Raw genomic sequence first — 26,534 nt, 5'->3', positions numbered from 1 at the left:
AAAAATTATGGATTTGACATATTGTATAGTTTTCCAGTAGGAACAAGGTTCAGTCGGTTAGGGCTCAGCTGCATACATCACTGCACTCAACCACATATTATATGGGCCAAATTGTCAAAATACACCCCAAATTTAGCTGAAATTGTCAATTTACACCCCGAACTTGCATTTGAGTCAATTTATCTCATAAACTTGGTAAAAAAATGCCGATTTGCACCTCATTCGTTAAATTTAACTATTTGTATCCAATTTTGCGTCACCATATCATGTACATGAGGGGTAATATTGTTATTTTCTATTTATAATTTTCTTAAAAACAAATAAAAATATTCTTTTAAAAGAGGATTATTTTTTAATCAAATTATTTATTTACATCATTTTTCTACATATTTAACCATACTTCGAATTATATATTCAACATATCCACCCATTCAAATAGTGTGTTGTGTATATATATTTTTATATGTACACATTTATTTCTAATTTTCTAATATCTTTTAACATACCATATCACATAAAATAATAAATATATAAATTAGTAACATGTTTCGAAAAAAAACAAAAAAACATAGTAGCAAGTGTTACTCTTAACTAATTTTATTAATTTATTTCATTAGTAAATATAAATAAATATATAATTACAATAATGCCTCTCAAATGCATGACATGTGACTTAAAATTGGATGAAAAACATTAAATTTAACGGATGGGGTGCAAATTGACAATTTTTACCAAGTTTAGGAGGTAAATTGATTTGAATGCAAGTTTGGGGTGCAAACTGACAATTATGGCCAAATTTATGGTGCAAATTGACATTTTTGCCTATTATATGTGATATTAGCTGATTTAGCTCCTCTGCAACTGCTAATTTGGGGCGTTAAGCAACCCCCTAGCATTAGTCTCCCGCTCATATTCCTGAAGAAAGGGGGCCGGCATCGTCCTAACCGAGAAATTTTTCAATTCTCCTAGAGAACCACGTGACAATGTCATGTTGTCGTCCTCACTTGTTATATTTTGACACGTGAATTTATTACATCAAAATTATAATTTTATATATTTTTTATTATCTGCGAAATGACCATCTTGAGTATTAATGATTTTGAACTAGGATTTCAGATTTAGAGTTTAGAGTTTAGAGTTTAGGGTTTAGAGTTTAGGATTTAGGGTATTAGAGTGTAGGGTTTATGGTTTAGGGTTTTAAGATTTAGGGTATTAGAGAGCATAGTGTAGGGTTTTAGAAAAAAAACCCAAAATAGTTTCGATAAAATAGCTTAAATATGATTTTTTTTCTTTTAAATCCTACGTGATTCTTCGTGAGAACTGAAAAATTCACCGTCTTAATCAGAAATCCACCACATGTTAATTTAATTTAATTTATTAAAAAAATAATGCGTTGCCAATAAAAAAGCGTGATGTGATATACATCAAAATAAAAGGTATACATGCATCAGGTAGACATAAACTACGTACACATACCATAAGCAACCCAAACTTTTACAATAAAAACTCTTTTTGCTCGCAAACCCCAACGACATTTTTTCCTGTTCCTCCCTCTCCCTTACCCATGATATGGATCCTTTTGATCAGGATATTTGGCTTTGGAGTAGGGAGCTGGTTGTTTCCTTTCTGCTTCTCTTCTGTTCTTTTCGTTTTTTGTTTTTCGATTTTCTCCATGCTAGTCGTTGTTGGCGTTTTTTCTTCCAAACTAGACTGTCTCTTATATTTCCGAAAAATAGGCCTCTTTGTGAAGCAAATGGAGTAGCCATTGTTTCACTTTTTGTTAAAATGTGTGTTTGAATGCATATATATATATATATATATATATATATATATATATATATTGTTGTGACTCTTAATGTTATTACGAGACGTTGTTATAAATTGTATTATACCGTTTCATTAATGATGATCCAAATAGCCTCAGGGCTAGTGTTTTTGTCATTTTATAGAAAAAATAAAAATAAAAAACTACTTGCACCAAACATGGATGGTCCATGGCTCCATGCACAAGGTACTTTTTCCTGTAATAGACACATACGTTGTTAATTTAAAAGAACTTATCAGGCTTGACAAAGCCATCCTCCAACTCAGTTTAGGACTTTTGGTGGTTGCTATATTTGTTCCTTTTGTCTCATCTTAGTTTCAATAGTGCAGTTTGGGAGGACCCCCCATGAATCATCAATAGTCAGAGATCTAGCTCACAAATCCCATTATCACTGTCCTGAAACCCCAATATAAGGGCTTGTAGCACATGCCATGGTTGAAGGGAAAGCTTAAATGTATGACCTTGACCCATTTAATCAGTTTTCATAGTTAGATAGCAGTTATATTGACCCTGTATTGAGTCCTTAGTCGAGGGACAGTTGAGAAAGGTTCAAGGAAAAAAAAATCTGGGGATCAATAAAACTGTGATCGATCTACGCTTCGGTTTGTGCAGAGAAGCCTCTGTATATTATCAATGAGGCAAAACAGAAGCATTTACAAAGCCCTTAGATTGTGCAAACCAGCTGTTAAGTGATGGATGCATGAAGCTAGGATGCTTCATCCAATAAACCTGCCAATTTATAAACTTGGAGATGAGAAGAACTTTCAACTCTGTCATTTTAAGCAGTGGCTTCTGGTTTGGACAATCTTACATGTGTGTATGAGTGAACGTTTAACTGTTCATGTGGGTGTCAAAAATTGACTGCTACACTTTTGTCAAACAACCAACCTGCTACAAATTGACTTGCGAATTCTTAACACCATATAGTTATCCATGATTACTTCAACCAATTTAAGATTAAAACTTATACTAATGTGGAAAATGAAATTGATCAATAGTGTAGATTGTAAAAGATGAGAGTTTAGAGAACTCTTTCTTTAATTCTTCACTAACCTATGAGAGGTTTAGTGTGAAGACAAGACTTTCCGTTATTGAATTAGAAGAGACTCAAGAGACAATCTGTATGTTTAGTGCGGACAAGAGTTTCTAAATCCCACTCTATGAAGATTCCTATTGCATGCACCGAAAACAAAGAAAATTGAGACCCCAAGGCAGGCCTAATAGGAACAGCTTAATAGGGATTAGTTTATAAGCAGCACTAAACAATAAATAATCATAGTAATCCATTTGTTTTTTCATGCTGGAACTTGGATGAGAGCTGGGCACTTATGACCTTCCTCGGTTCATCTTCACCAAAAAAAAAATTGGGTAGCTGTAGAAATCACAAATACAGACCCACCACCATACCCCATGTGATTTGGAGCGTTAGAGATAGAGAGAGACACAGAGGCTCCGAGTATTCATAAGAGCTCTCATTTATGCTCATGAATAAATATAAAAGTCATTGCTTTGCTCTACTTCTTCACTTCCCTCCACCACTGACAAAAGCAAAGACCTGAGAAGAGAGAAGGACTCATTTCTCAATCATTTGGGTACTTGAGCATAGAAAAGAAAGGAACCCATGAACCTACCAAACTGAACAAAACCCTCCCAATGCTTAAAACAACTACATGAGACAAACCCGCCTCACCTTTTTCTTCTCTTTCTCAAAGCTCAAAGCTTTAGGTCGACTTCTGGCAGTTTGACAATAACTAGGTGAAGTTTACACCTGTACTTCATATCGAGTTGGTTTTAGTTGGTACTTAGAAAGCAGAGGGCAGCCGCCACCCTGAGCCCTATGTTTTGATCTTTCTGGTAAGACCAAACCTTCATCCTTCTCAATCTTAAGTCTTTCCCATTTTATACCAGCCCTCCTTGTGGTTTGTGTTCATTATGTCTTGTGCTTTCTGGGTTTTGAGTAAGCTTGTGATTTTAGGCAGTTTCAGCTACCGGGTGCATGCCTTTGGGTTTGGTTTTTCTGTTTTTTGAGTTTGAACTTTGAAGTTTTGGGGAACTTGATTTAACATAAAAGAAGTGCTGTTGTGCTGAAGGCTCTTTCTTTACGATTTTTAAAATTGCCAGCATTCTATGGTTTCGAATGTAACTGGAGAAGAAGAGTTAAAGTCCGTTTCTTTCATGTTTTGGTTCAGCAAGCACAATACTCTGTTTTCACAGTTTCGCTTAAAGCTGTTCAAGTGCTGATTTTGCATTAGATCTGTCATACAAGCCCAGTCTCGCATAGATCCAAGTAAAAATCCAGGAAAAAGGAACCTTGAAGAACTGTTGACATTTTAAAAGCTTGTAATTGATGCATGTCGAAGAAATGTCTTGTTTTTGTTTTTACTTTTTTAGTTATAGAAATGTTAATTGAAAAACTGTGCATCATCAACTAAACAAAAATTTGTTTCACTGCCCCACACCCATTTAGTATTAGAGCCTTAGTATTCACACAAAGACGTGTTTTTGCCATGAGCCAAGAGCAAACCTATGTGGTCACTTTTGTCATTTACTAATTGGCAGTTGGCCTGTTGTTGGATCTCATGTATGTCACAGATTAAAAAGGAGGGAAAAGGAGAAGGGGAATTGAAAAAGTTATGACATAGTTTGCTTCATGATACTCAATGAATCTTGCAGATGCAGCTTTCCTATACTTTTATCTTTCAATATTGTTGAGCTTTGTTTGGTAGTAGTGGTGGTAGTTTTTGTTAACTTCCTTTCAAGGCAGGTGTGTTGTTTGTTAGTTAAATTGTGTACTTGATACGGATCTAAGGTGGTCTTGCTCCTTATGAAGCCTATACTATTCTTGTGCTTCCATACACATCTCTATATATATGAAACGTTTTGGTTTATGTGTCTTCCTCTTACAAAGAGTTTTCTGAAACAGTGCAGGTGTTTCAGGTAGCTGGATTTGAAAGGAAGATCACAAGGACAGCAGAAACAGCAGTTTCACCTAATAGTAAAAGAACATGCAGACACCAAAAGCAAAGTAAGATTACCATATTCTTGTTTCTGATGTCTTCTGATAATCTGTATCAGTCTTCTAGTCACTTGCTTTTTTGACAAGAAAATTTAAAAACTGCAGGTAAATTTAAATGATCACTTATAAGAACGAATCTAAGGAATGTATTGCTTAATAAGGCTTACTCTGAACTAGGACAGTTTCCAGTATTTTCAACAGATAGTGGCACCAAATGGTTACCGAATCGGATATGTGTCATCAACTTCAAACATATTAGCATAAAAATAGTTCACTTTCTTACTTTATCTCTGTTAAGATATGAATGTGAACCCCAGATTACTCTATCAATATCCTTTCATTATGTTCTCCTCTTTACCTCTTGTTCTTGATCAGTTTTTGCCATTATATTGCAGCATGTTGTCCCTTTTCTTGATCTATCATGCATGTCTTTTGATTTTTAATTTTATTATGTGAGAACAGAAGTGGCCCTTTGGAAGTCCCTCAGAGGAAATCGCCAGCAACATCTAGAACTGCCAAGACATCTGGATCAAATCCTGATTCAGTATCCTCTCCCAATATGGCAACTAGAACCCCAAAAGGAAGTCCAAAAGTTGCTGAACGCAGGTCACCACGAAGTCCAATAGCCGAGGTATTGTGTGATTTTTTATGAATCACAGGCTGTAGTATGTTTCTTATCATCCTAACCGTAGCTAGTTGCATCCAGCATTGTTCATTCTAATGGTCTAACTGGCCTCTCTTCAATACAGACGTTATTGGTTTCTATTATGCATAGTTGTTTTAGAGGTGACTTGCTTATTTCAGTTATTTGATTTCCATTCATTATGAGCTACAGAGAAAGCTGCCAAGAAGAGTGTCAGAATTGGAAGCACAACTTTCTCAATTGCAAGAGGATCTGAAGAGGGCAAAGGACCAGTTAAACTCATCTGAGTCAGCAAAGAGACGATGCCAGAAGGAGGCTGAAGAAGCCAAGAACCGGCTATTAACAATGTCTGCAAAGCTTGAAGAGTCTGAACAGCAACTTCAGGAAATTTCTGCTTCTGAAGATGCTCGTATTCAAGAGCTCCGTCAACTTTCTCAGGACCGAGACAGAGCATGGGAATCTGAACTGCAGGCTGTTCAGCAGCAACGTTTGATGGATTCAACTGCGTTGGCTTCTGCTAATAATGAAATTCAGAAGCTAAAAGATCAGCTGGAAATGGCTGCGGACTCTGAAGCCACCCAGAGCAGGCATGCAGATTCAGCAGATGCCGAGGTCCATACCTTGAGAATGGAACTTTCTGAAACTCTCTCCGTAGTTGAGAAATTGAAAACTGACCTGAGTGATTGCAAAGAATCTGAAGCAAGGGCGGTAGAACTTATAGACAGTACCCGTCTGCAATTGGAGAGGGCGAATGCAACCATTGAATCGCTCCAATCTGAAAGGACCAAAGGCTCAGAGTTTTACAACTCTCTATCAATGGAGTTGGATCAGTCTAAAAATCGCATTAAATCACTGGAGAGTCTTGTAAGCAAACTTCAGGCAGAAGTTGCTGTTAGTAACAGCAATCAATTGGTAAACTCTTCAGGCAATTCTACACTGGCTCGGGCAGATGAAGTAAATGAAGAAACAGAACAGTTAAAGGAAGAGCTGAACTGTTTAAAATCTGAAGTGAGTCAATTGAGGTCTGCATTAGATGCGGCGGAGATGAGGTACCAAGAAGAATATATTCAGACCACACTGCAGATTAGAAGTGCATATGATGAAGTTGAATCTACAAAATCTGAATCATGTCGGAGGGAAACTGAATGGGCATCAGAACTGAAGCAAGTAAGGGATCATGTTGAAGACTTGAAAACTCAGCTGATGGGTAAAGAAAATGAAATGCAGAGTATATTGGAGGAAAAGGACAGGCTGAGCTCGCAAATTGAGGAAAAACAATCAAGTCAAGGCGAGCGATCTGAACTTGCAATGGAGCTGAAGAAGACGGAAACTGCACTGGTAGAGTTGAAGGCCAGTTTGATGGATAAGGAGACAGAATTGCAGAACATCGCTGAGGAAAATGAAACGTTGAAGATTGAACTTAAAAACAAGGAAATGGAGAGCAACAAAGCTATTGATAGCGCTGTTGTTTCAACTGAAGCAGCAAGGGAGGCAGAGCAAGAGGCTTTAATGAAGATTGACCACTTAACTGAAGAAGCTGATAAAAGTACACAGAAAGTTGCACGAGTGACTGAACAGCTGGATGCAGCACAGGCTGCAAATTCTGAATTGGAGGCTGAGTTAAGGAGATTAAAGGTGCAGTCGGACCAGTGGAGGAAGGCTGCTGAGGCGGCTGCTGCTATTCTTTCAACAGGAAACAATGGAAAGTTTGTTGAGAGAACAGGTTCGCTTGGCAGCCACTACAATCCCTTGAGCTCACCTTATTCAGACGACTTGGACGATGACTCACCAAAGAAGAAAAATGTGACCATGTTGAAGAAGATTGGTGTTTTATGGAAGAAGGGCCAAAAGTAGATGGAATCATGCTGCAGATCTCATATCATTATCGGTTATTATCGTTATGTTTTGCTCTGTATGTCCTGTTCTGTAATTTTCCTAAAAACTGTTTTCTTGACGGTCTCAAAGGTGTCAGCACCTGAGTTTCAGATGAAGTTCAAGACGATTCATTGCAGATTGTATAGATGTGTGGAAACTACCGAATTATCAACTATTAAGGCACCCCTTTCCCTTTTGTATGCTGTGGCCTATTGATGAACTTGATTAGTTTTGTATCTAGATTATATTTCAGTTAAAAGTTTATCTTAGAATATATGTATGAACAGGCCAGACGATAATAAAATGGAAAGAAGCATATTATTTTGCTAGCTATTGGCATGGAGATGTCTCATTGATTGGTATATATATACTTGGCTGAATGAATTTGCTATGATGATTGATGCACATGATGAAATGCCTTCCTATCTGTGTTTGCTTCAGCATTTCAATCATGCAGTTTAGTTTTGTATGAATTCCATGATTCCAAATTAATAATTGGACTATTTTACTTAGCAGCAAGGTGTACTTAGACAATTCAATCAGTCTTTAAAGAAGTAATTTTTCTTTTTCTTGAAAATATTAAGTCGAGTGAAGAATAGCAACGATTTTCACTTGATCCGTAAGAAAGAAATTACACAGGTTTCTTGCATCACTATACTAATGCGAAAGAATGAAAACTCCTAAAACAATAGATAATTAAAGATTTGCACGAAATTTCAACCAATCATGGAGACAAAAAATATCTAATACAAACCAAATTGAGGTTTTTTAACCATGAAAGAAAGACAAAAAAAATGATATGCAATTATGATCCATGCACACATGCAGCACACCAGAAATGACATTCTCTTTATATTTGTTATGACCTTCAAATGTTGAATCAAATACTGCAAAAATCACGCCGTATACTAATATTCGAAAACCGCAGACCAAATTCCACGAACATTTGGAGCTTTTGAAAATATAGAGGATTCTTAGCAAGTTGTCAAATCAAACAAGTTTGAAGACTATGGACTAATAATCCCAAAACCCATTTGTCTCTATAGATTGGGACATTTACAAAGTCAATATCACTCCAACTCATACGTAAGGGTATTTTTCTTTTGCTCTCAATGTGTATGTGTAGGGTTGATGCTAAGAACCCGAGGGATCAAAACGAAAAAGAGAGAGAAAAGAACAGCCTCTAGTTATTGATCAGATAAGGTCTCAGTTAAAAGAAAGGATTTAGTATGTGGAGTACCTAACTAGCAAGACTAATTAAGCTAAACACAGACAAGACTCACAAGAGATCCGTGAATCACTACGATCAACTTTCTACCCTAACCCCTGTTCAGTTTCTGCTACGTACCACTCTTGGTTTGATCCAAAATCACTCCTCAAGTTGTTCAGACTCCACAGGAGGATCTTTAACATCCTAAAGTGCTTTCAGGATTCAGTTATGCAGCACAACAACTCCAACGATGGCCCAAACGAGACGAGGTTGAGGTCAGTGCGTTTCTTTCACTACTCCTAAAGACCGTAACCAGTGTACCACCCTTTCTCTTTTTTAATCTGCTTGACCGTAGTCATCGTACTAGGGGAGGGGACTTCATTCTTTGGCAGGTGAGCTGAGAGTGGAACTTCAGATCATGCTCTCTTTTTTTTTTCCTGAGATAAAAAAAAATTGAGATCAATATTTGGTTTTAGTCAATTACTTGAGCTACTAAGCATAAAATTTGAGATCAAATTTCAATGTTTGTTGAAGTCATTGCTGGTTATCCAGAGCTTGAGCAAGAATGAATCTTGTTGAATCTCTTTGGCTTGTACTGTTGTACATAAATATATAAAGAGAATTGACTGATGATGTCTCGGCATTTGGTGAAAAATTAACATGTTTGGTAAAGTTTTGTTGCTCACTACGTACGTACAAGATGACAGTTATTTATCAGAATGAAAAACTGAATTGCATTGTTCTTCAACTATACACAACAGCGGTTTATTATTATTTTTAATTATTATCATTTTCTTGGAGTAGCCATAGCTAGCTAATTTGAATGGTTATTTCCTTCAATATGGCTCCAATGTTTTTACTGAGGCACACTTACATGTCTGCTGTGGATGTTTTATTCAGTATTCGGGATTGGAATCATCTGGATGTGGAGGGGAAAGCAAAGAAGATTCAGCAAGCCAACTTGATTTCTGGTGGGAAATATAGGCCAAGGGATGCGATATTTGTACTGTCTTGCGTTGTTGGATTCTTCATAGATCCTTTCTTCTTCTACATTTGGATCATTGACGACAATAAAAAGTGTATATTCGAAGAGAGCAAGCTGCGGATATCATTTCTCGTTTCACGATCTGTAGTAGATTTCTTCTATGTTGCGGCCATTATGCGAAATTGTGGCACACGAAGTTCCGGCTACACATCTCGGCGCATTAAACTACTTCGCTTTCTTTTGGCATTTAATCTTGCTTTCCCCTACCCTCAGGTATACTCACTATACTCTCCACACTCCACAACTGAATTTTTAAGGATCATTTATGCATAATTTTAATCAAATCAAATAATCAGTGACCCTTAGGACTAGTTTGATTTTGCTGCAACTTTTTAAAAAATCTGCTTCTATTGTACTCCGAAAAAAAAAACAGCTGTAAATTAAAACAAATTTGTATTTGGTAAATATAAATTTTACAAGTGTTGTCGATGAATAAATTATTTGGTAATAACTCTTATGTAGGCATGGTTAATGACTAAAAAATGACATAAGTTTTTTAACATATTGAGAATGATTATAGATAAATATGTTAATTTGAGAATTTACAGAAAAATATCAATATTTATTGAGTTTTGAGTAAAATCAGTTTTTAAAAACAACATTTTGGTTGTTTCTAAAAACTGTTGTATATAAATTCTAAAAAAAGTTATTTTTCTAAACTTACCAAACACTATAAATTTTTGATCTTTGATCGCCTTCTTGAGGTCTCTCCATTGGCCTTCCTTTGGTTGATTGTTCCTTCTGCCCTCCCCGAGTTCGCTTGGTGTCATCATAAGGTTTTTGATCTAGATCGGTTGGGCAGCGGAATGCGTTTGGTGCCATCGGGGTTAGTCTCGCAACTCACATCAATCATGTGGCGTCCCATGGATGCAGATCGGTGGTTGCCGAGCTTTGGGGGTACGGGTGAGATTTGGCTCTTGGATTTGGGACCCGGGTTTACTTTTGCAAGTGATTGCAATCACCATGGATGCAAAGTTATTGATTCCTGATATGATGTTAGGGGTGTCAGTTTGGGCTCCTTCTGTCGTAGGCATGCGGTGTGGTAGCGGTGGCGGCGGTCTGACATTCAATTCGATCGACGAAAGGTTAGTGGAGGTGGTTATGCTTGAAAAGTTGGTCAGCGGGTTGCCAACCTGGAAAGGTAATGCCGACGGGTTTGCCTTGGTTACCTAGGGTTTGCTTCGCCTTCCCTTGGTGTTGGGCTGAGATGGAACTTGTTGGGGAGTGGGCTTTGTGCTCAAGGACCACTCACATTTGGTTTCGGATTTGGGACCCAGGTGACAAGTGTTTGCAGGTTTGGGCTTCAAATTCTACTTGAGTCGGAAGCCCAGATCTTGGGTTACAGTTACTTCAAATAAGTTGGTTGATACTGACAAAGCATTGTTATTGAGATTTAACATTGAGATGTTGATTTCTAGTTCTAGTTTTCTAGTTTGGTAGGAGTTTTCATTTAACAAACTCTTAATTATCGTTGCTTCCGGATAAAGAGTGAGAGTTTGTTTAAATTGTTTCGTACATTACATTTTTCTATTATATGACAATTCATCGTGTCTTAAAAAAACTATTGAAGGGTAATTTTGGCCGTTTTGGTTACTTAAAATGGTCCATCAACTACTACACCATATGCATTAGCGAATATGATGACACATTTGTTAGTTTTTCTGTTAATCCAATATATATAAGAGCTCGTGACTTCGATTCACAATAGACTTGTTGTAACATATGTTTTTTATATTTGTCAAAAATATATTTATAATTTTTTTTTACCTTTAGTTTTTTTTAATTTAGTGGAAATTCGTGAGAATTTAAACGAAAATATATATATATATTTTAGATAATTCAAATTTTCAGAAGAAAAGTTTCAAATGCACATTATAATGACATTTTAATGGTACTTTTTCGTTTTTTACTCACCTAGAAGGCTAGAACAAAAAAAGAAACGGTTTGGTCCTAAATGTGAGATCAGCACATACTTTCGAAAGTACAAAAATTAGAACAATTTTCAAGTGTTGGGGCTGATATTTGCCTTTTGATGTACCTTCAGTTGGCTGTTCTGGCCGACGACCCTACTGGGCCTACTCTACTCCTTTTCTACTCCCAATATATGTCCCGGATTAGTCAAATCTACGAATGGGTCAAACACATTAACATTGAGACTCGATACGGAAGATGGGTTAAAGGGGTATCGGATCTTTGTCCTTTCTTCCTCACTGCTCATGTAAGTTTCAAATTCCTTTCTACTCCCCCAAAATTTGTATCGAGTTAATTTGCTGCAAATTGAATAATCTAAGATATTGCATGTGAATTGTGAAGCTAGCTTTCCATATAGAATCCGTTTCATTTTGACAAGTTCAAATGATTACGTTGTGAGCTTATAAGATGTTCCTATGAATACTTGTTATCTGTATTGCCTACAGCTTGTCGGAGCGATGTGGTATTTTTTCGCTATTCATAAGGAGACGAGCTGTTGGCTAAAAGCCTGTCGAAATAATGCACCGTATGCTCCTGGACTTACTTATGTATACTGTAGAGGACGAGAGACTCTGTCAAAAAGAAATTGTACTGATGTCATAAATAAATCATGCCCTACAAATCCATCGGTGTCGCACTTTGGTATGTATCTTGATCTTATTAAGTTTAATACAACGAGGACAACAAATTGCGGGTCAAAGCTGTTGCAGTGCTTCACGTGGGGTTTGCGAAATTTGAGGTTACTATTCTTTTTTGCTACCTATAATTTTTCTTTCTCATTCTTATGTTGTACGGTTGGTTCATGTTTATTAATTAAAAAATATTTACTGTGTTTCATGTACATGAATTGTTGATACCGGATCATATCATGAAATTTAAGGGTAACATTAACAGCTTTTAGTGGTGTATTTAGTAAAAAATTGAACAAGAATGAGGTTGGAGGTATATCTAATAAAGGGGTGTAAATCGTGTAAATACAATTTATCTTTGGATTTAAGCAAATTAAAATGCCAGTAAATTAGTAATTTGTCTTTGGAGTAAATGTCATTTTAGGAAGGTACTGTTGCAACCTATATTATTTGTGCTTGTGCACTTTTAGATTGATATTGTAATTAATGTATGTTTCTATAAAATAAAAAGATTGATCGATATTTTAATGACTGAATTACATCATGCAGGCAGTTTGTTAGTAATTTGTTTTTCTTCTTTGTCAATCCGTGCAGTTCTTTAGGTTCAAACTTAGAGGCGAGTTCAGACACAGAGCAAAACGTCTTTATAATTTTCATTTCTATAAGCGGCATAATACTATACTTGATATATATCAACGAACAAATGCAGGTATACAATATAGATATACATGACTCTTCTAGTGAGAGATTTTTTTTTTGTTTTAAAAATGTATAGGTCACTTGACCAACTTTTCGATTATATTTTCACATCCCCACTGTTCAACTTTTAGAGTACAATACACATATATATGATTAAGAAGTAAGAGTTTGGATCGATGTAAATAAATGGTAATTGCATGCATATTTGTATTTTTTTTTAAAAAAATACATGTATACTCGACAATAATCAACTCTGCAGACACAATATTACATACTGTAGTTGATCTACTATTGTACATGGCTAATTTAGACAAGTTATTTAGACATTAACTTAGGTGGAGTTATTGACACACCCTTAATTGTTATTAACACACCCCACTAATGATATAAACCAATAAGATCCAAGTAAAAGTTGTAGGGTGTATTAGAAAAGTAATAAAAAAAAAATATAAGGTGTGTTAATAATAAAAAAGGGTGTGTTAATCTCTGTTCGAAATATCGGCGATATGGCCGATATATCCCCGATATATCGCTGATATTTCGAATCCGATACGATAAGAGCATATCGGTCAAAATTTATCGGTCAACGCAAAAATGATGGTCAACGGTCAAATATCGGTCATACTTTGATTTTTTATTATTTTTTCAATTTTTGTTTAATTTTTTAATATTTATTTCCTTTTTTTTTGAAAAACTTATATTTTTTTTCATTTTTTCATATATATTTTTAATTTATATAAATTTTAAATATATATGATGAATTTCAAGTCTAAATAATCATTCTTAAATACCTAATTTTATTATTAGATGTCGTTCGTGTATTTTAATTGTCATTAAATCAAGTATTTATTTTCTTTAGTTTACTTAGTACCGTTTTTTTAGTTTATTTGGTACATATTGAAGTATAATTTTATAAATTTTATTGAAAATAAGCAAATCCGATAAAACCGATATATCCCCGATAAAACCGATATATCCTCCGATATATCGTTTTACCTCTCGACCGATACGATGCCGAAAACGATATTTAGACCATTGGTGTTAATAAAAATTCCCTTAACTTATACATTATTAACTTATTTAGAGCAAAGGTACGTTGTCCAAACCTAACACTCCGCGTCCAACTTTTTTTTTTTCTTTTTGGAGAAGAAAACGTACCTGACTACCTATACTTTACACATATTAAAAAAAAATTGAAAAGTTCAAAAAAAAAAAACAAAATGTATTTAGAGAATGGATCCCTTTCTGATATTGAGAGTTCTTTCTTATTTGAGGTTCAGAGTTTTTTAGTTCAAAATTAAAGACCCTTGTTTGTTAATTGTTATGCTACGTACGTGCTACAGACATATAGGCAGTTGGCAAAGAAGCTATCAAAGAAGCTTAAATTCAACCGGAAGATACAACAGATATCTCCAGACGTAGATTTGTGGTTGTACAAAAATGCCGATATCCCAAAGAAGATGAAGACGGTGATCATGGATACTGTACGATATAGAGTGGAAGAGGACAAAGATTTTCATGTGGAAGATATCATCTCTATTCTTAACCCAGTTCATAGAAGATTCATCATGCGCCCTCTTTGCCTGGATATTCTAAAGACAGTAAGTTTACATCTATAATTACAAATATGCATGGAATTGCCATATACATCGATCCAAACCCTTACTTCTTAATCATATATATGTGTATTTAAGGTGCCACTGCTTGAACACATGGACGCTCAAGTGTTGACAGCAATCTCCGAGCATATTAACTGGGTGTTCTATGCCGTAGACAGCTATATTATTCGAGAGGGGGAACCACTCCGAAAGATGTTCTTCATCAGGCAAGGAACTGCATTGACCTACACAACTTGCATAGATCGGAGTCATCAATATCGGGCCAGCGGAGGAAGCACGAGTGGTTCTTCGATCACCAACAACCTTGAGAAAGATGATCTCTATGGGGCAGAGCTTCTAGAGTGGGCGTTCAGTTTTGGCTCCTTTACGAACTTGCCAGCTTCAACAAGAACTGTTGTGCCCCAAGAAAGAGTTGAAGCTTTTGTCATCAGGGCCAAAGATTTGAAGAAAATTGTCTCAATGTTCTGGTGGCAGTTCAGCAGGAATCTCCAACTCAATGACATAGAGGATTCTCTGTTGAGGCAGTTGAAGTTTATGGCAATTTCTTCACTGTTACGCCAACGAAAAGCAATGGCAAATAGAGGAACTGGCTGGGATCAAGTTTACAACAAATTAATCAAAAGTGACTAGACAAACTATATATCTGGTTAGTCACATGTGATTTTGTAATCCGTTTTATTACTCTAGATGGCTTCTCTAGACAAATCTTTGTTTGTAAAACTGTTTATTGGCAATTTTATAGTTCCAAAAATTGGTATGGCCTTATTGACAATCTATAATCTTTCAAGTTTCACTATCATTTCGCCAGGTAAAATTTCTTACTAAATATAAAAATGTAGGATACCTTTCCTCAACGATCATCTGATCAGCTAATGCCAAACTCTTAAGACCTCTGTAGCTTCCTCTAGCAGAATTTGTCATCAAAACTTGAGGCCTCATTTTGTTCTTGGAAAAAAATGGAGTGACTTCAGTTGAAAGCATTAGTTCGAGGCTAATCAATTACATTTACGCTTTTCCCTCTCCTAAAACCTTAAGCATCATTTTGTACTTTTTGTTCTCTATGAGGAAAGCAACCTTTTTGTCCAAACGAGATTATCAGAAGGGATACTAATCGTGCATTAGCTTAAACGAGTAATCACACACAACCCGTTAATTTCCTGTTACAGAGCATTTTTGAATATATATATATATATATATATATACATATATATATATGCACTAAAATAACAAAATTTACAATAAAATTGGAGGACAGGTCCAATTACAAAGTCCTACAAGACACTCTATTGAACAAGTCTAATTTCAGCATACCATTAACCATGCATCGTCAGAACACAATCAACATCTGGAAATTCTATTTAAGGACTTCATCCATCTGAATCCTAGATAAGTAATATATAGCTTCTGCACATTCGCACTATTTCATGGTTATTGTCATTGCTGAAACTGAGTAGAGGAAAGAGACTCACCAACAAGGATTTGCTGAGTCTCGGCACTTGTGTCCATAGCTCCAACTTGTCTGCTCAAGTTGTGAACTTGCTCTTCAACTTGCGATTCTTTCCTCTCCTCAAAGGCATTCAGGCTATGTGAATCGTGCTTCACATTATGTGGTTCCAATACTGCAACTTTGCCCACTTTCACAGAAGCAATTTTTTGGTCAGCATCGGTAGTGGAGAATGGCTCACAGAGACTAGTAGAGTCTCCATTGATAGGAGTGACTTTTGCAGCCTTTACAGGTGTATCCTTTAGTTCTGACGTCACTTGATCAATTGATATAGCAACGCTAGTATTCTTCTCAACAAAACAGTTTTCTTCCTCCTTGATGTCAATGCCATGTCCTTCAGTTCCAGTTTTCTCATCCTTCAACTGATTTTTCATGCCAGTTTTAGGATCTACTTTACAATCAACTTTGGGAGATATGCTCTTCCTTGAAGGAGTCAGGACTTCCTTTGCAGCTTTTAATGAATGCTGACCAGGTACTGAAGATGTAGGTTTCATATTAACGGCCATCTGTCTAATATCGAGCTTTTTACTACCCACCTTCGTTACAGTTCTAGCAGGTTGAAGTGTTCCCAGATGTCCCTTGCTTTGGCCCCCAGTCAGGCTAGCAGTTCCTGTCCCAGACTTAGGCGAGATACTAGGAATGAGCTGATGAGGTTGCTTACTTCCATTGGGAGTGGATCCAGCCGACTTCACCTACGTAAAGTAGAAACACCACATAGGTTAAATACAAAAAAAAGGTATAGGAAAAAGAACAAGTGATTTGGCCAAAAAAATGTTCATTTCAAAACAAACCCCATCAAAGAAGCCAATTTTTGGTGATGGCAATCGCAATCCAGAAGGTTTTGAAGTTGGAGGGACTGCACCATTTCTCTCCATAGGGGCTTTCACCACGGATCTACGGAGCAGTCCACTTGCCTGAGTCTCATGTCCAAGAGAGCTTAGATCCTTAGCATGGTTTTCCATATCCGAAATCAGTGGTGCATCAAAATCAACAGAACCACTTTTAAGAGATACCGTGTCTAGGCTAGCTCTTGATGACTCTGAGGACCATTCGCTGACAGAGCTGGCAGGTGATATGCTAGAGAGCAGCTTTGTCACAGGAATCAAATTAGACGAGCGAAGCGATTTCCCAGACTGACTTTTATTTCTTGATTCAATTCGAGGTGATGTTTTGAAGGTTGAAGCAGAGGAAGGTGTATTGTCAGTCCTGGAATCAGTTTTCCTTTTGGAGTTGAAAGGAGATTTATTAATGTTGTTGGATGCAGTACCGCCAGAACTATTGAATGAGGAAGCTGCTTCTCTCCTGGCAGGAGCACCCAAGGTGGTAGTCTTAGTTGATGGTCTGGGCTTGGGCACTACTCGAGCACTTAAAGGTGCTTTTGGCACTGGAGCCCCTCTACCTGCAGTAGTCATATCAGGATAAGAGACTGATGACTGATAAATACAACTACACACCACTAACTTTGAGATATGTAGATATATAAATACGGCCAAAAGGAGGGTTCAACTTACTAGTTGTGCTTTTGACACTGTCCTTTTCAATTTTGAGAAGGGCACCACCTGTAGAAGCTCTCTTAGTTAAAGCTGATGAGCTAGGATTAGGATTCCCCAATACCTTTGGTCGCTTCAAAAGAGATGTAGTTGACTCTCCACTTGAAGAAACAGACTTCATTTAAAGAAAATAAGAGTTGTGTCAATTACACAATATACAGGTTTACTTTCATAGTGTTTACCAGTTCTTAATCGGCAAAAGGGTAGAAAACAGTGAAATGAATCAAAAGGTTTAAAAAGTAGGGCAATTGTTATATAGTTAAATAGACTGTAAAAATATATTTCAGTGGTAGGTATTCCAGTTTAAGATGTTACATACAATTAATGCAGATATGTGAGAGCCTATTATTGTTCATACCTGTAATACCTGTGAGCATCTGGAAGCCTGCCTTCTCAATATCCCTGGTTTTTGTACGTCGATGCTTGTCTTCTTAGAAGCGAGCCTAGACCTTCCCTGGATATATACAAAATTATCTCTTATAATCATATTCTGACAATTAGAGAGTCCCGGTATAAACACAAAATACCTTATCTTGAGAAGCCGAATCCACCCCCTTTGAAGCTGAAAAGAAACAAGGCTATGTTAGTCTAAAGTACATCTCCACAATAAAACATCTTCAAATCCTCTGCTACCAAATACAATATTGTCCGGCATAAAACCAGAAAGTCAACAATCTGTTTATTTATACGCCAAATACAAATCACATAAGCTTGCTTACCAGTGGCACTACTGTCTTCTGGAACTCCTGAACCCACTTTAGTACTTTCATCCACTAATTTTGATGCATTGCTTGATCTCTGGATTGAAGCTCTGACATCTTCAAACAAATTGGCCTCAACACTTTCGAGTGTCAAAGTGTCACTTTCTACGGTGGAGATTGTATCAGTAGACCTATAAACTTCTTCCTGAATCCCAGGTAACATCCTTGTTTCACTCTTATCTCCATCAATCATGCTCGACAGCTCCTCAGCATCAAGAACACCTGAATCACAATATAATACCCCCTCCTACTAAAAATTCTTAATGCAAACCGACAATACCCAAACGACATTACTTATAGACTTCCAAACATCAAACCAACCTGGACCAGTAAGAAAAGCACTATTCCAAGCTATACTTTCGCGCAAGTTATACTTTCCCTTCTTCTTCTTCACTTCCGGTTCCAGCGACTTCAAAGGTTGCATAGCTTGCTCATCGAGCTCCAGGTTTTCAGGAACCGCATCTAACTTGTTAGCCGCAGCGCCCCCGAACAACTCAAGACTTCTATTAACTTGGTCTTCTGAATTGCCCAAAGCCGCAAACCAACATTACGAAAATATTAGATGCAAATGTGACGGAAATTTCATACTTTTGTGGTGAAATTATCAAAATTTAAACTCAGATAAACAAAATCAAGTACTGTACAGTTTTCATGGTCTAATTCAGCACCAAAAACCTAGCATGCTAACAAGAACAAATCAAGATCAGTCTTTTCACTAAAACTAGCATCAAAACTCCACAAACCTAACTAGGTATCCAAAAAGCTTAAAAGCCCCAAATTAACATATCGGAAAAGACTAAATCAACTTGAATTTGAATATCCAGAAACAAAATCAAAGCGCAGGCAACAAGATCAATCAGCTTTGGCAACGAGAACGGAAACTCGAAGTCGTCGGAAAACCTAAGGGAATTAAAGAAGGGGCGAAAGGAGGAGGACCTGAAAACTTGAAGTCACCGGTGAAGGAATCGATGAGGGAATCGTCCTCACAAGAAACATCGATGAGGCTGAGGCGTCTGGGATGGAGGTCGGAATTGGGGAGCGAATCGGAATCTTCCATATCGGAGATCGGGTCGGAGTGGGATTGGATCGGAGTTTGAGATTGGGTAGTGGCGGAAGCGTAGGTCTTTTTTTGTTTGGGAGTGGAGATACGAGTGTGTGTGTGTGTGTGTATTTTTTGAATTACGGAGAAGCGGCGGTTCAATAATCTGAAATTGGAATTTAAATTAATTGGGGATACGAAAAGGTAAAGTGAAGTGGGCGTTACTCGTACCTTTTTTTTCTTTGTTTTTTTTTTTTTTGGCTATTTGTCTCTCATTTGGCTATCAGAGTTTTTTAGTGATAGGAATGAGAGTGTTGATTAGGTAAATGGGGATCATAATTATGAAAAGGACGGTTGAGATTAAGTCACGACTTAGATCATGGGTTAGTCGTAAGTCGAAGTATTGTTGGTTACAAGTTACAACTAAATTAGTGAAAAGACTGTCAATTACGTAGTTATCAAGCTATAGTGAAGTTGATAGCAAATAACGTTTGGTTAAATGTTTGGTTGATTTCTTTTTGCTTTTGCTAACACCTGAAACAACACAATTAACAAGAAGTTGTGGATCGATTATTACACAGGGTCTGGTCATAATTTCCTACATTTCAATTAACAAGAAGCACCATAGATCTGTATCTAACTTATGAGCATACACACAGGAGGAAGAAGCCATTGAAGAGAAACTGATCTGATTAGTACTCACAAATCGACATATGCATTAGCAGTAACCCAGTTGGGAACATACTGTAGTTATAAACCCAACACTAAATCCAGGCTATACATAGTTTCCACTGCATTGCTTCCATTGGAAAGAAGAAAATTCAACAAGACGGCACAACTACAGATATTATCAACTAGTATCAAAAGCCAGATGCAAGGGGTGAATACAGAACCGCACTTAACAGTGAGGTTAAAAAATATAAATCCAGATGGTAAGTCATAACATAACAACGATATTTAGGGTACTGTAACATATATATCAAGAAAAAAAAACAGAAAAGATGACAAGAATATACAGCATCTGTTGAGGCAAAGACGATGTTCTATTGCATTAGAGTAACTGTAATTGATAATGGAGTTCTGAATACTTCTCTTACAGCCAATTAAGAAATGAACTGTACTACTGCACTAACAAAATCATTAGGGGCTTCAAGGTATTTCTCACATCTCACAGCTGATTAAGAAACAAACTACATGGATGTACATATGCTTGTCAAATCTTGGCCCTAGCAATTTAAAAAAAAATATATCGATGCAACTACCCACTCTCCTATAGTTTCTTACTTGTAAGCCTGGTTAAAGAAAAAACTAATAGAAACTGATTGTACCACATGTCCATCAAACTGATCAAAGTTCCCTAGCTGTATCACCTTCTACAGATGCATCCATTTTTCCTTGCTTTGCCACCTTTGGAGAAGAAGAAGAAGCTTTACTTGGTGATAGCGGATACTTGAGCCGATAACTTTGAAGTGAAGGTCCAAAGGTACTGTATTTCCCAGCACTACTGAAAGCTTTTTGAGCGTCAGATCGCCGCTTGAAAACCACTTTGGCCCGGTTAGTCTTCTTCAGCAATTCGGTTTGAGATTCATTTAAAGGACCAAAGCAGCTAAAAATTCTGTTCAGATTCACTTCAGAGGGGAGAGACTCCAAGTCTGAAAAGTTCAAAATCAGAGCTGCGGGAGAATCTTCCTCAGAAGTCTCACTTAGGAGAGCTGGCTTCACTGATTCCAAACCATGATCTCCATCAGCAAATGTCTGTGCAGAATCCATATTGGGGTTAAACTCGAGACTTGCTTGTGACTCCACAGCACAAGCATCCTCATTACTTAAAGCTCCAGCCACCAATTCTCCACTTTCAGTATCAACATCTGGCCTCACTGCTTCCAAATCAGTACCTCCACCTCCATTTTCCTGTTCAGAATCCAAATTGGGTTTCAACTTGGGAGTTTCTTGGCATTCAGCAGCAGCAATATCCTCATCATTTGGAACTCCTGCTATGAGCTCTTCATTTTCGTTGTCAAGAGCTGACTTCATTGCTTCTGAACCAGTACCACCAGCAGCAGTTTCCTGTTCAGGATTCAAATTGGGGTTTACTTTGGGATCTGCTGGTGATTCAACAACAGAGCTGAGCTCACAATCTAATGCTCCATTTTCCTTGCCTAGAACTGGCTTCACTGCTTTTGGATCGAGATCTCCACAAGCAATGTTCTGTTCAGAATCCAAAATGGCTTTTAATCCAAGACTTGCTTGCGGAACAACAGTAGAAGTATCCTTATCACTTGTAGCAGCCCCGCCCACCAACTCTCCATTTTCTATGTCAATACCTGGCTTCAGAGCTTCTGAATTTAGACTTGATTGCAACTCCACAATACAGGAATCTTTATCGTTTGCAGTTCCAAGCAACAACTCGCCATTGTCATTTGGAGTCTTGACTATCTTGTCAGAAGATGAGTCTTTGACCAATCCCAGGTCAGATTTTGTAGAGGTGCATGCTTTGATTGATTTCTTTCCAGTCTTGCTTGATTTCTTACCAAGCTTGCCACCAAATATTTTTCTCAAAGGCAATTGATCCTCATCTGGACTGGGAGGCTCCAGGCATACAGTATTCCTATATTTTGAGAAGCAGGGCAGCAAGGAATTCATCATGCTGTACCCTTTATTGGGATTCATGGCGGCTAAGCAGAGGTGAGACAGCTTCTCATCAGGAGAAGGATCCTCCATATCAATCAACTTTTCAGTTTGTGGTTCCTGTGATGTAGATTTTTCTTTGCCTTCATCCTCAACTTCGGCATCTGCAGGTGCTGCATTGGTCTGCTTAAATATTGGACTTGACCCATTAAGTAGGGTTGCAACCCTACAGATTCTATCTCCAACTTTAAAAGTCTGCTTTTTCTGAGGAGAAACACAATCCTCCACTGCTGATGAAGAAATTTTAGTTATTTTACTATGCTTCACCGCAGAGTCATCAGGCTTTGCGCCATCAACTGCATTTCGCTTCTTAATTACAGATTGTGGAACCATTTTACAGCCAGATTTCCTTTCTGATACATACTCTCTTTCGGGAGTAGACAAACACTTCTCAGCAGTTACATTTGATAACTTTTTCCCTTTTTTACTTGGTTGGGAGTTATCTCCAGATATGTGTTTACGCTTATACACTGCGGAACTTTTCCCTTTTGATTTCTGCTCCAATTCTTTATCCTTAACTATTGGAAGTGCATCTTCCCGTAGTACATTAACTTGCTCCTTTTGTCTCAATAGTGAAATATCAGCATCATGCTCCAGCAACCCACCAAGAAAATTGAACTCCGGCAGCTGCGAATAACCCTTCCATCGATTGAAAGATGATAATTGAGCCCGTGATGCAACAAGTTCTAGTCTGTCAGCTCTGCCGAGTGGCAACTTGGCGGCTTGCTTTGCAAACTTAATGAGTTTTAAGGGTTCAAAAGAAGCAGCACCCAGAGAACTATCACCACCATCTCTTCTACTTGCTTCTTCCTTAATTCCACCATTCATGATTGTCTGAGTTTTGAGCTTTGCATAAACTTCTTCAGAAATGCAAGAACAGGTCAAGCCAAATTCTACCCGCCTTGAGACTTCATCCAAGGCACAACCAACTGCATCTTGAAATTCCTCCATATTGCTCTGCTTCTCCATTTGCGAGAAGTTCTCCCAGAAGGGCTTAATTTGTGAAGCTTCATTCCAAGCAAATGTACAATCCCAAAAATAAGCTATCAGGTACCTGTGCTTCTTAAAATACTTCTTTGCCTGTCTCGACGAAGTGGAAGGATCACATATCTGCCCAGGCCACCAGGGATGGCTCCTAACTTTGCCCCATACTAGATCCCAAGCTTGAAATTTTGGTTTTGATGAACCAGAAACATCAATATCATCAGAATCACTCTCATCTGTTTCAGAATACGGCTCCAAATCAACAGCCATAACAGAAGAATCCCCTGCTGGAGGAACATTTTCAGGCAATTTTACGTCTTCACTAGTCTTTACACCCACATTAACTTCCAACGTCTGAGAACCAGGGCTTACATTAAGGTCTCCATCACGCACAGACTCATCGACACTGGCAACTTTCACTTCCACAGCTGGAATGTCCTGCTGTATTTCCTCAAGTAAACCAGTCGCCACATGCTCCACCTTAGAACACTCCACGTTCTGTTCTCTTTCCTTCTCTTCCTCACCTACTCGCACAACTTCCTCTTCCTTCACATCCCTCATCAACTCATCCTCTCCCTCAACTGTCACCTCCTCCTTCGCCTCGACATGCATCGAATCACTCCCCTCCACAGCACCCACAACTCCGGTCTCCAGGCATTCCCTCAACACCTCATCTTTCCCACCATCCTTATCAACAACAACAACTAAACCTTCAACCTCCTTAGAATCATCTTTCGACTCCGAGACCAACCCTTTCCCACTCTCAGCATTCACATCACTACCCCCAACCTGGGCCCCATCCAAACCCTCCCTACCTTTCCCATCAATCTCCATGTCTACAGGCCCTAATTTTTCTCTCTCTTCAGAACCCTCATTAGTCTCCTCACCCACTAAATCACTATCATCAACTCCTCCCTCCCCGGAGAAATCAACCCCGTGCTTCCTTATCCGAGCCATTCAAAAACGACGCGTCGTACAGGCACAGACAGAAGAGCTCTAACAAAACCCTAGAAAGCAGAACAGTTTCTAATAAGCCCTAAATCACGGTGAAAATAACTGCGGGAAAAGTGAAATTAGAGAAGGGGAGAGAAAGAGGTACCTTGAAGGAGCTGGGCGCGGTTTGAATTTGACGGCTTCAGTTCTGAGAATTAGGGGTATAACTGTATAAGTTTGGAACGAAGAAGCTGAGGGTTTGGGATTTTCTGCGTTTCAAAATGTCGGAGACGTGAAGACCCTGGTATCTTATGGGACACGTGGTGCACTACCGGCGGGAGTCGCGTCTTTTTCTGGGTCTAATAGTTTTAGGCCCAATTTCGTTTTCTAAAAAGTATTAGGCCCAATAAAAGGAATTCGATCATGAACACAAAAGTTTGGTATAAATATTAGGGGAAATTTTGGAAACCATACATGAAGTTTAGGCCACTATGAATTTCAGTACATTAATTTTGAAAACATACGCTATTGTACATCAAGTTTCAAACTCGATCTAATTTCAGTTTACGACGTTAATAACAGTGGGAGTTTGAGGGGTAAATTTGTCTTAGCAAATTTTTGCACATCTATCTCTCTCTCACTAGAGTGACTAGACCCAAACACCTCCCACCACGAGTACCAGATCTCCACTTTCCATATCCACACCAACCAAAACTCAACATTAATCTTATATCACCCCGATACAAAACTTCAACTCGATATGGAGATTAATGAATTAAGATGTCAATGACTCGTCCGCTCGTCACAGTTGTTGACAATCTCTCCTTCTTCGGGCTCGTTTTCATCTTTAGGGTTGTTTTCGTTTTGCTTTGATCTTGTGAACTTGAAGTTTTAGCCTTTGTGTGCATCCTTATATTGTTCTTCCTTTTAAGATTGTTCTCAGAGATCATTTGGAACCACATAATCTGTTTAAGTAGATTTAAGGTTTTCGGTGGATGGGGCTTTTCTACTTTTGGTAGCTTTCTTATATGGGGCACCAAGGGAATCTAGGTTTTACTATATTTGGGGGTTTTGGTGGCTTTATGGTTTAATCGAATGATATGTCGGAGAAATTGATGAATTTGTGCTATGGAGAAAACTGATGATGAAAAGGATGAGGTGTTGCAGTGTTACTGCATTGTGTGAGGGATGGAGATGTTGGTGCCTAGAGTGAGAGAGGTAGAGAATTAGGTGCTCTCCATATTAAAGTGTGAAGAGTCGAAATTACCCTTCAACTTATGTCATGAGGTTGCTTTTTTTAATGGCGTTACTGACGTCGTGTGCTATTAGTGGGTTGAAATTTTAAGTTTGTGTACTTAAATTTAGGGAACTTCTATTCATACCTCACAAAATGGCACTTGGACCTCCATTTTTTTCTATATAGTTTTGACTTAGTCAATGCATATGAAATTACCAAAAAATATATAACAATAAAAATACAAGAATGGAAATAATTTTTTACTTATTTATTATAAAATACAAATGTAGATAATTATCTTTTATATTTATTGCTAGACAATCTAAAATAGGATATTAAATTAAATGTGGACGATTTAATGTATAAACTATATAACTATATAGAATTTCTCATAAACTTTGATTTGAGCAAAAAAATAAAACTCATTCATTAGAGGTTAGAATATTTTATATATGTTGATGAACAAAACTCGTTAATTAGAGGTTAAAATATTTCATATACGTTGATGTTACTATTAATGAATGAAAAATATAGTTTACCAATTTATTATAAATTTAGAAAACGAGTAAAAGCGTGATCGGATTAATTCGAGAATATAATTTGTGTGATTATTATGCATTTTTCGAGTTGTATATAATAAATGAATTTGAAATAGAGTAGAAAAGAAATTAATAGATAGTAGTATAATTTGATATATCAAATTAGATAATGGGCATTTTAAGAAAACTTTGGAGGTCTAAATAGTATATTAAGTATCTATAAAAGCAAAATGGAGGTCTACTGAGTAACGAGGTATAAATACCCTTTTTAGAGGTATAAATAGTAGCTCCCTAAATTTATGTTATATAACTTGAGGTATAGAAAATTTTAGTGGCTTAAATTTCGTGTACTGTTTGTAAATAATTTCTTAAATATTGTCATTCAGTCTCATAACTCTCATTAGCCTCTTTATATAAAGGTAGTGTTGTTGTATTTACATAATTAAATATTCTACGTAGACTACCGTATAATTTGCATATTATTTACAACAAAAGTGAATAACTTTGCATACTAATAATGGTGAACAACCATTAGAAGACTCCCATCTCCGTTTTCCGATCCAGCAGTCTTAATATAATGGTGAGAGATGTTTACTCTTGATCTCATAAATTTTCGGCCTTCTTTCTTCGGCTCCAAAGTAGTGCTCCCTCTTTAGAAAACATGTTATACTGCTCAACATCCCCAGCTGATAAGTAGCTTTCCAAATCTTTCAGTGCAAAGTCATTAGCTGTAGGATCGACTTCCTTTTGTACTAGAGGGGTGCAAA

At 37.3% G+C, this 26,534-nt stretch overlaps 4 protein-coding genes across 8 annotated transcripts; 2 read left to right on the top strand and 2 right to left on the bottom strand.

Moving 5' to 3' along the window:
* Positions 1 to 3,314: 3,314 nt before the first annotated feature.
* Positions 3,315 to 7,676, top strand: LOC126798861 (interactor of constitutive active ROPs 2, chloroplastic). 3 transcript variants are annotated; one of them, XM_050525937.1, is made up of 4 exons: positions 3,315 to 3,679; positions 4,754 to 4,850; positions 5,304 to 5,472; positions 5,677 to 7,676. In XM_050525937.1, the coding sequence occupies exons 2-4, from the start codon at positions 4,831 to 4,833 to the stop codon at positions 7,336 to 7,338; spliced, it is 1,851 nt and encodes a 616-aa protein (XP_050381894.1). In that variant the 5' UTR covers positions 3,315 to 3,679; positions 4,754 to 4,830; the 3' UTR covers positions 7,339 to 7,676. The 3 variants fall into 3 exon arrangements, with proteins under 3 accessions (XP_050381894.1, XP_050381892.1, XP_050381893.1); XM_050525935.1 differs by having other exon boundaries at positions 4,749 to 4,850; XM_050525936.1 differs by lacking the exon at positions 3,315 to 3,679 and having other exon boundaries at positions 4,706 to 4,850.
* An 824-nt stretch (positions 7,677 to 8,500) lies between these two features.
* On the top strand, positions 8,501 to 15,245 carry LOC126799455 (cyclic nucleotide-gated ion channel 1-like). The gene is made up of 7 exons (XM_050526660.1): positions 8,501 to 8,844; positions 9,470 to 9,827; positions 11,659 to 11,832; positions 12,032 to 12,324; positions 12,809 to 12,923; positions 14,257 to 14,514; positions 14,608 to 15,245. The coding sequence occupies exons 1-7, from the start codon at positions 8,798 to 8,800 to the stop codon at positions 15,160 to 15,162; spliced, it is 1,800 nt and encodes a 599-aa protein (XP_050382617.1). The 5' UTR covers positions 8,501 to 8,797; the 3' UTR covers positions 15,163 to 15,245.
* A 484-nt stretch (positions 15,246 to 15,729) lies between these two features.
* LOC126798776 (flocculation protein FLO11-like) lies at positions 15,730 to 19,517 on the bottom strand. Of its 3 annotated transcripts, none has more exons than XM_050525830.1 (8): positions 19,284 to 19,517; positions 18,669 to 18,866; positions 18,306 to 18,569; positions 18,114 to 18,148; positions 17,945 to 18,040; positions 17,544 to 17,701; positions 16,828 to 17,431; positions 15,730 to 16,728 (listed from the first exon to the last, which is right to left on the bottom strand). In XM_050525830.1, exons 1-8 carry the CDS (start codon positions 19,402 to 19,404, stop codon positions 15,967 to 15,969), a joined length of 2,238 nt encoding a protein of 745 aa, XP_050381787.1. In that variant the 5' UTR covers positions 19,405 to 19,517; the 3' UTR covers positions 15,730 to 15,966. The 3 variants fall into 3 exon arrangements, with proteins under 3 accessions (XP_050381787.1, XP_050381788.1, XP_050381786.1); XM_050525831.1 differs by having other exon boundaries at positions 16,828 to 17,435; positions 17,548 to 17,701; positions 17,954 to 18,040; XM_050525829.1 differs by having other exon boundaries at positions 15,731 to 16,728; positions 16,828 to 17,435; positions 17,548 to 17,701.
* An 899-nt stretch (positions 19,518 to 20,416) lies between these two features.
* LOC126797634 (uncharacterized) lies at positions 20,417 to 24,253 on the bottom strand. The gene is made up of 2 exons (XM_050524307.1): positions 24,158 to 24,253; positions 20,417 to 24,065 (listed from the first exon to the last, which is right to left on the bottom strand). Exon 2 carries the CDS (start codon positions 24,013 to 24,015, stop codon positions 20,734 to 20,736), a length of 3,282 nt encoding a protein of 1,093 aa, XP_050380264.1. The 5' UTR covers positions 24,016 to 24,065; positions 24,158 to 24,253; the 3' UTR covers positions 20,417 to 20,733.
* Between the last annotated feature and the right edge of the window lie 2,281 nt (positions 24,254 to 26,534).

This window comes from Argentina anserina, chromosome 6 (genome assembly GCF_933775445.1).
Source record: "Argentina anserina chromosome 6, drPotAnse1.1, whole genome shotgun sequence".
NCBI classification, from domain to species: Eukaryota; Viridiplantae; Streptophyta; class Magnoliopsida; order Rosales; family Rosaceae; genus Argentina; species Argentina anserina.
The sequence above is the reverse complement of the archived record's forward strand: the minus strand, read 5'-3'. Positions and strand labels throughout refer to the sequence as shown.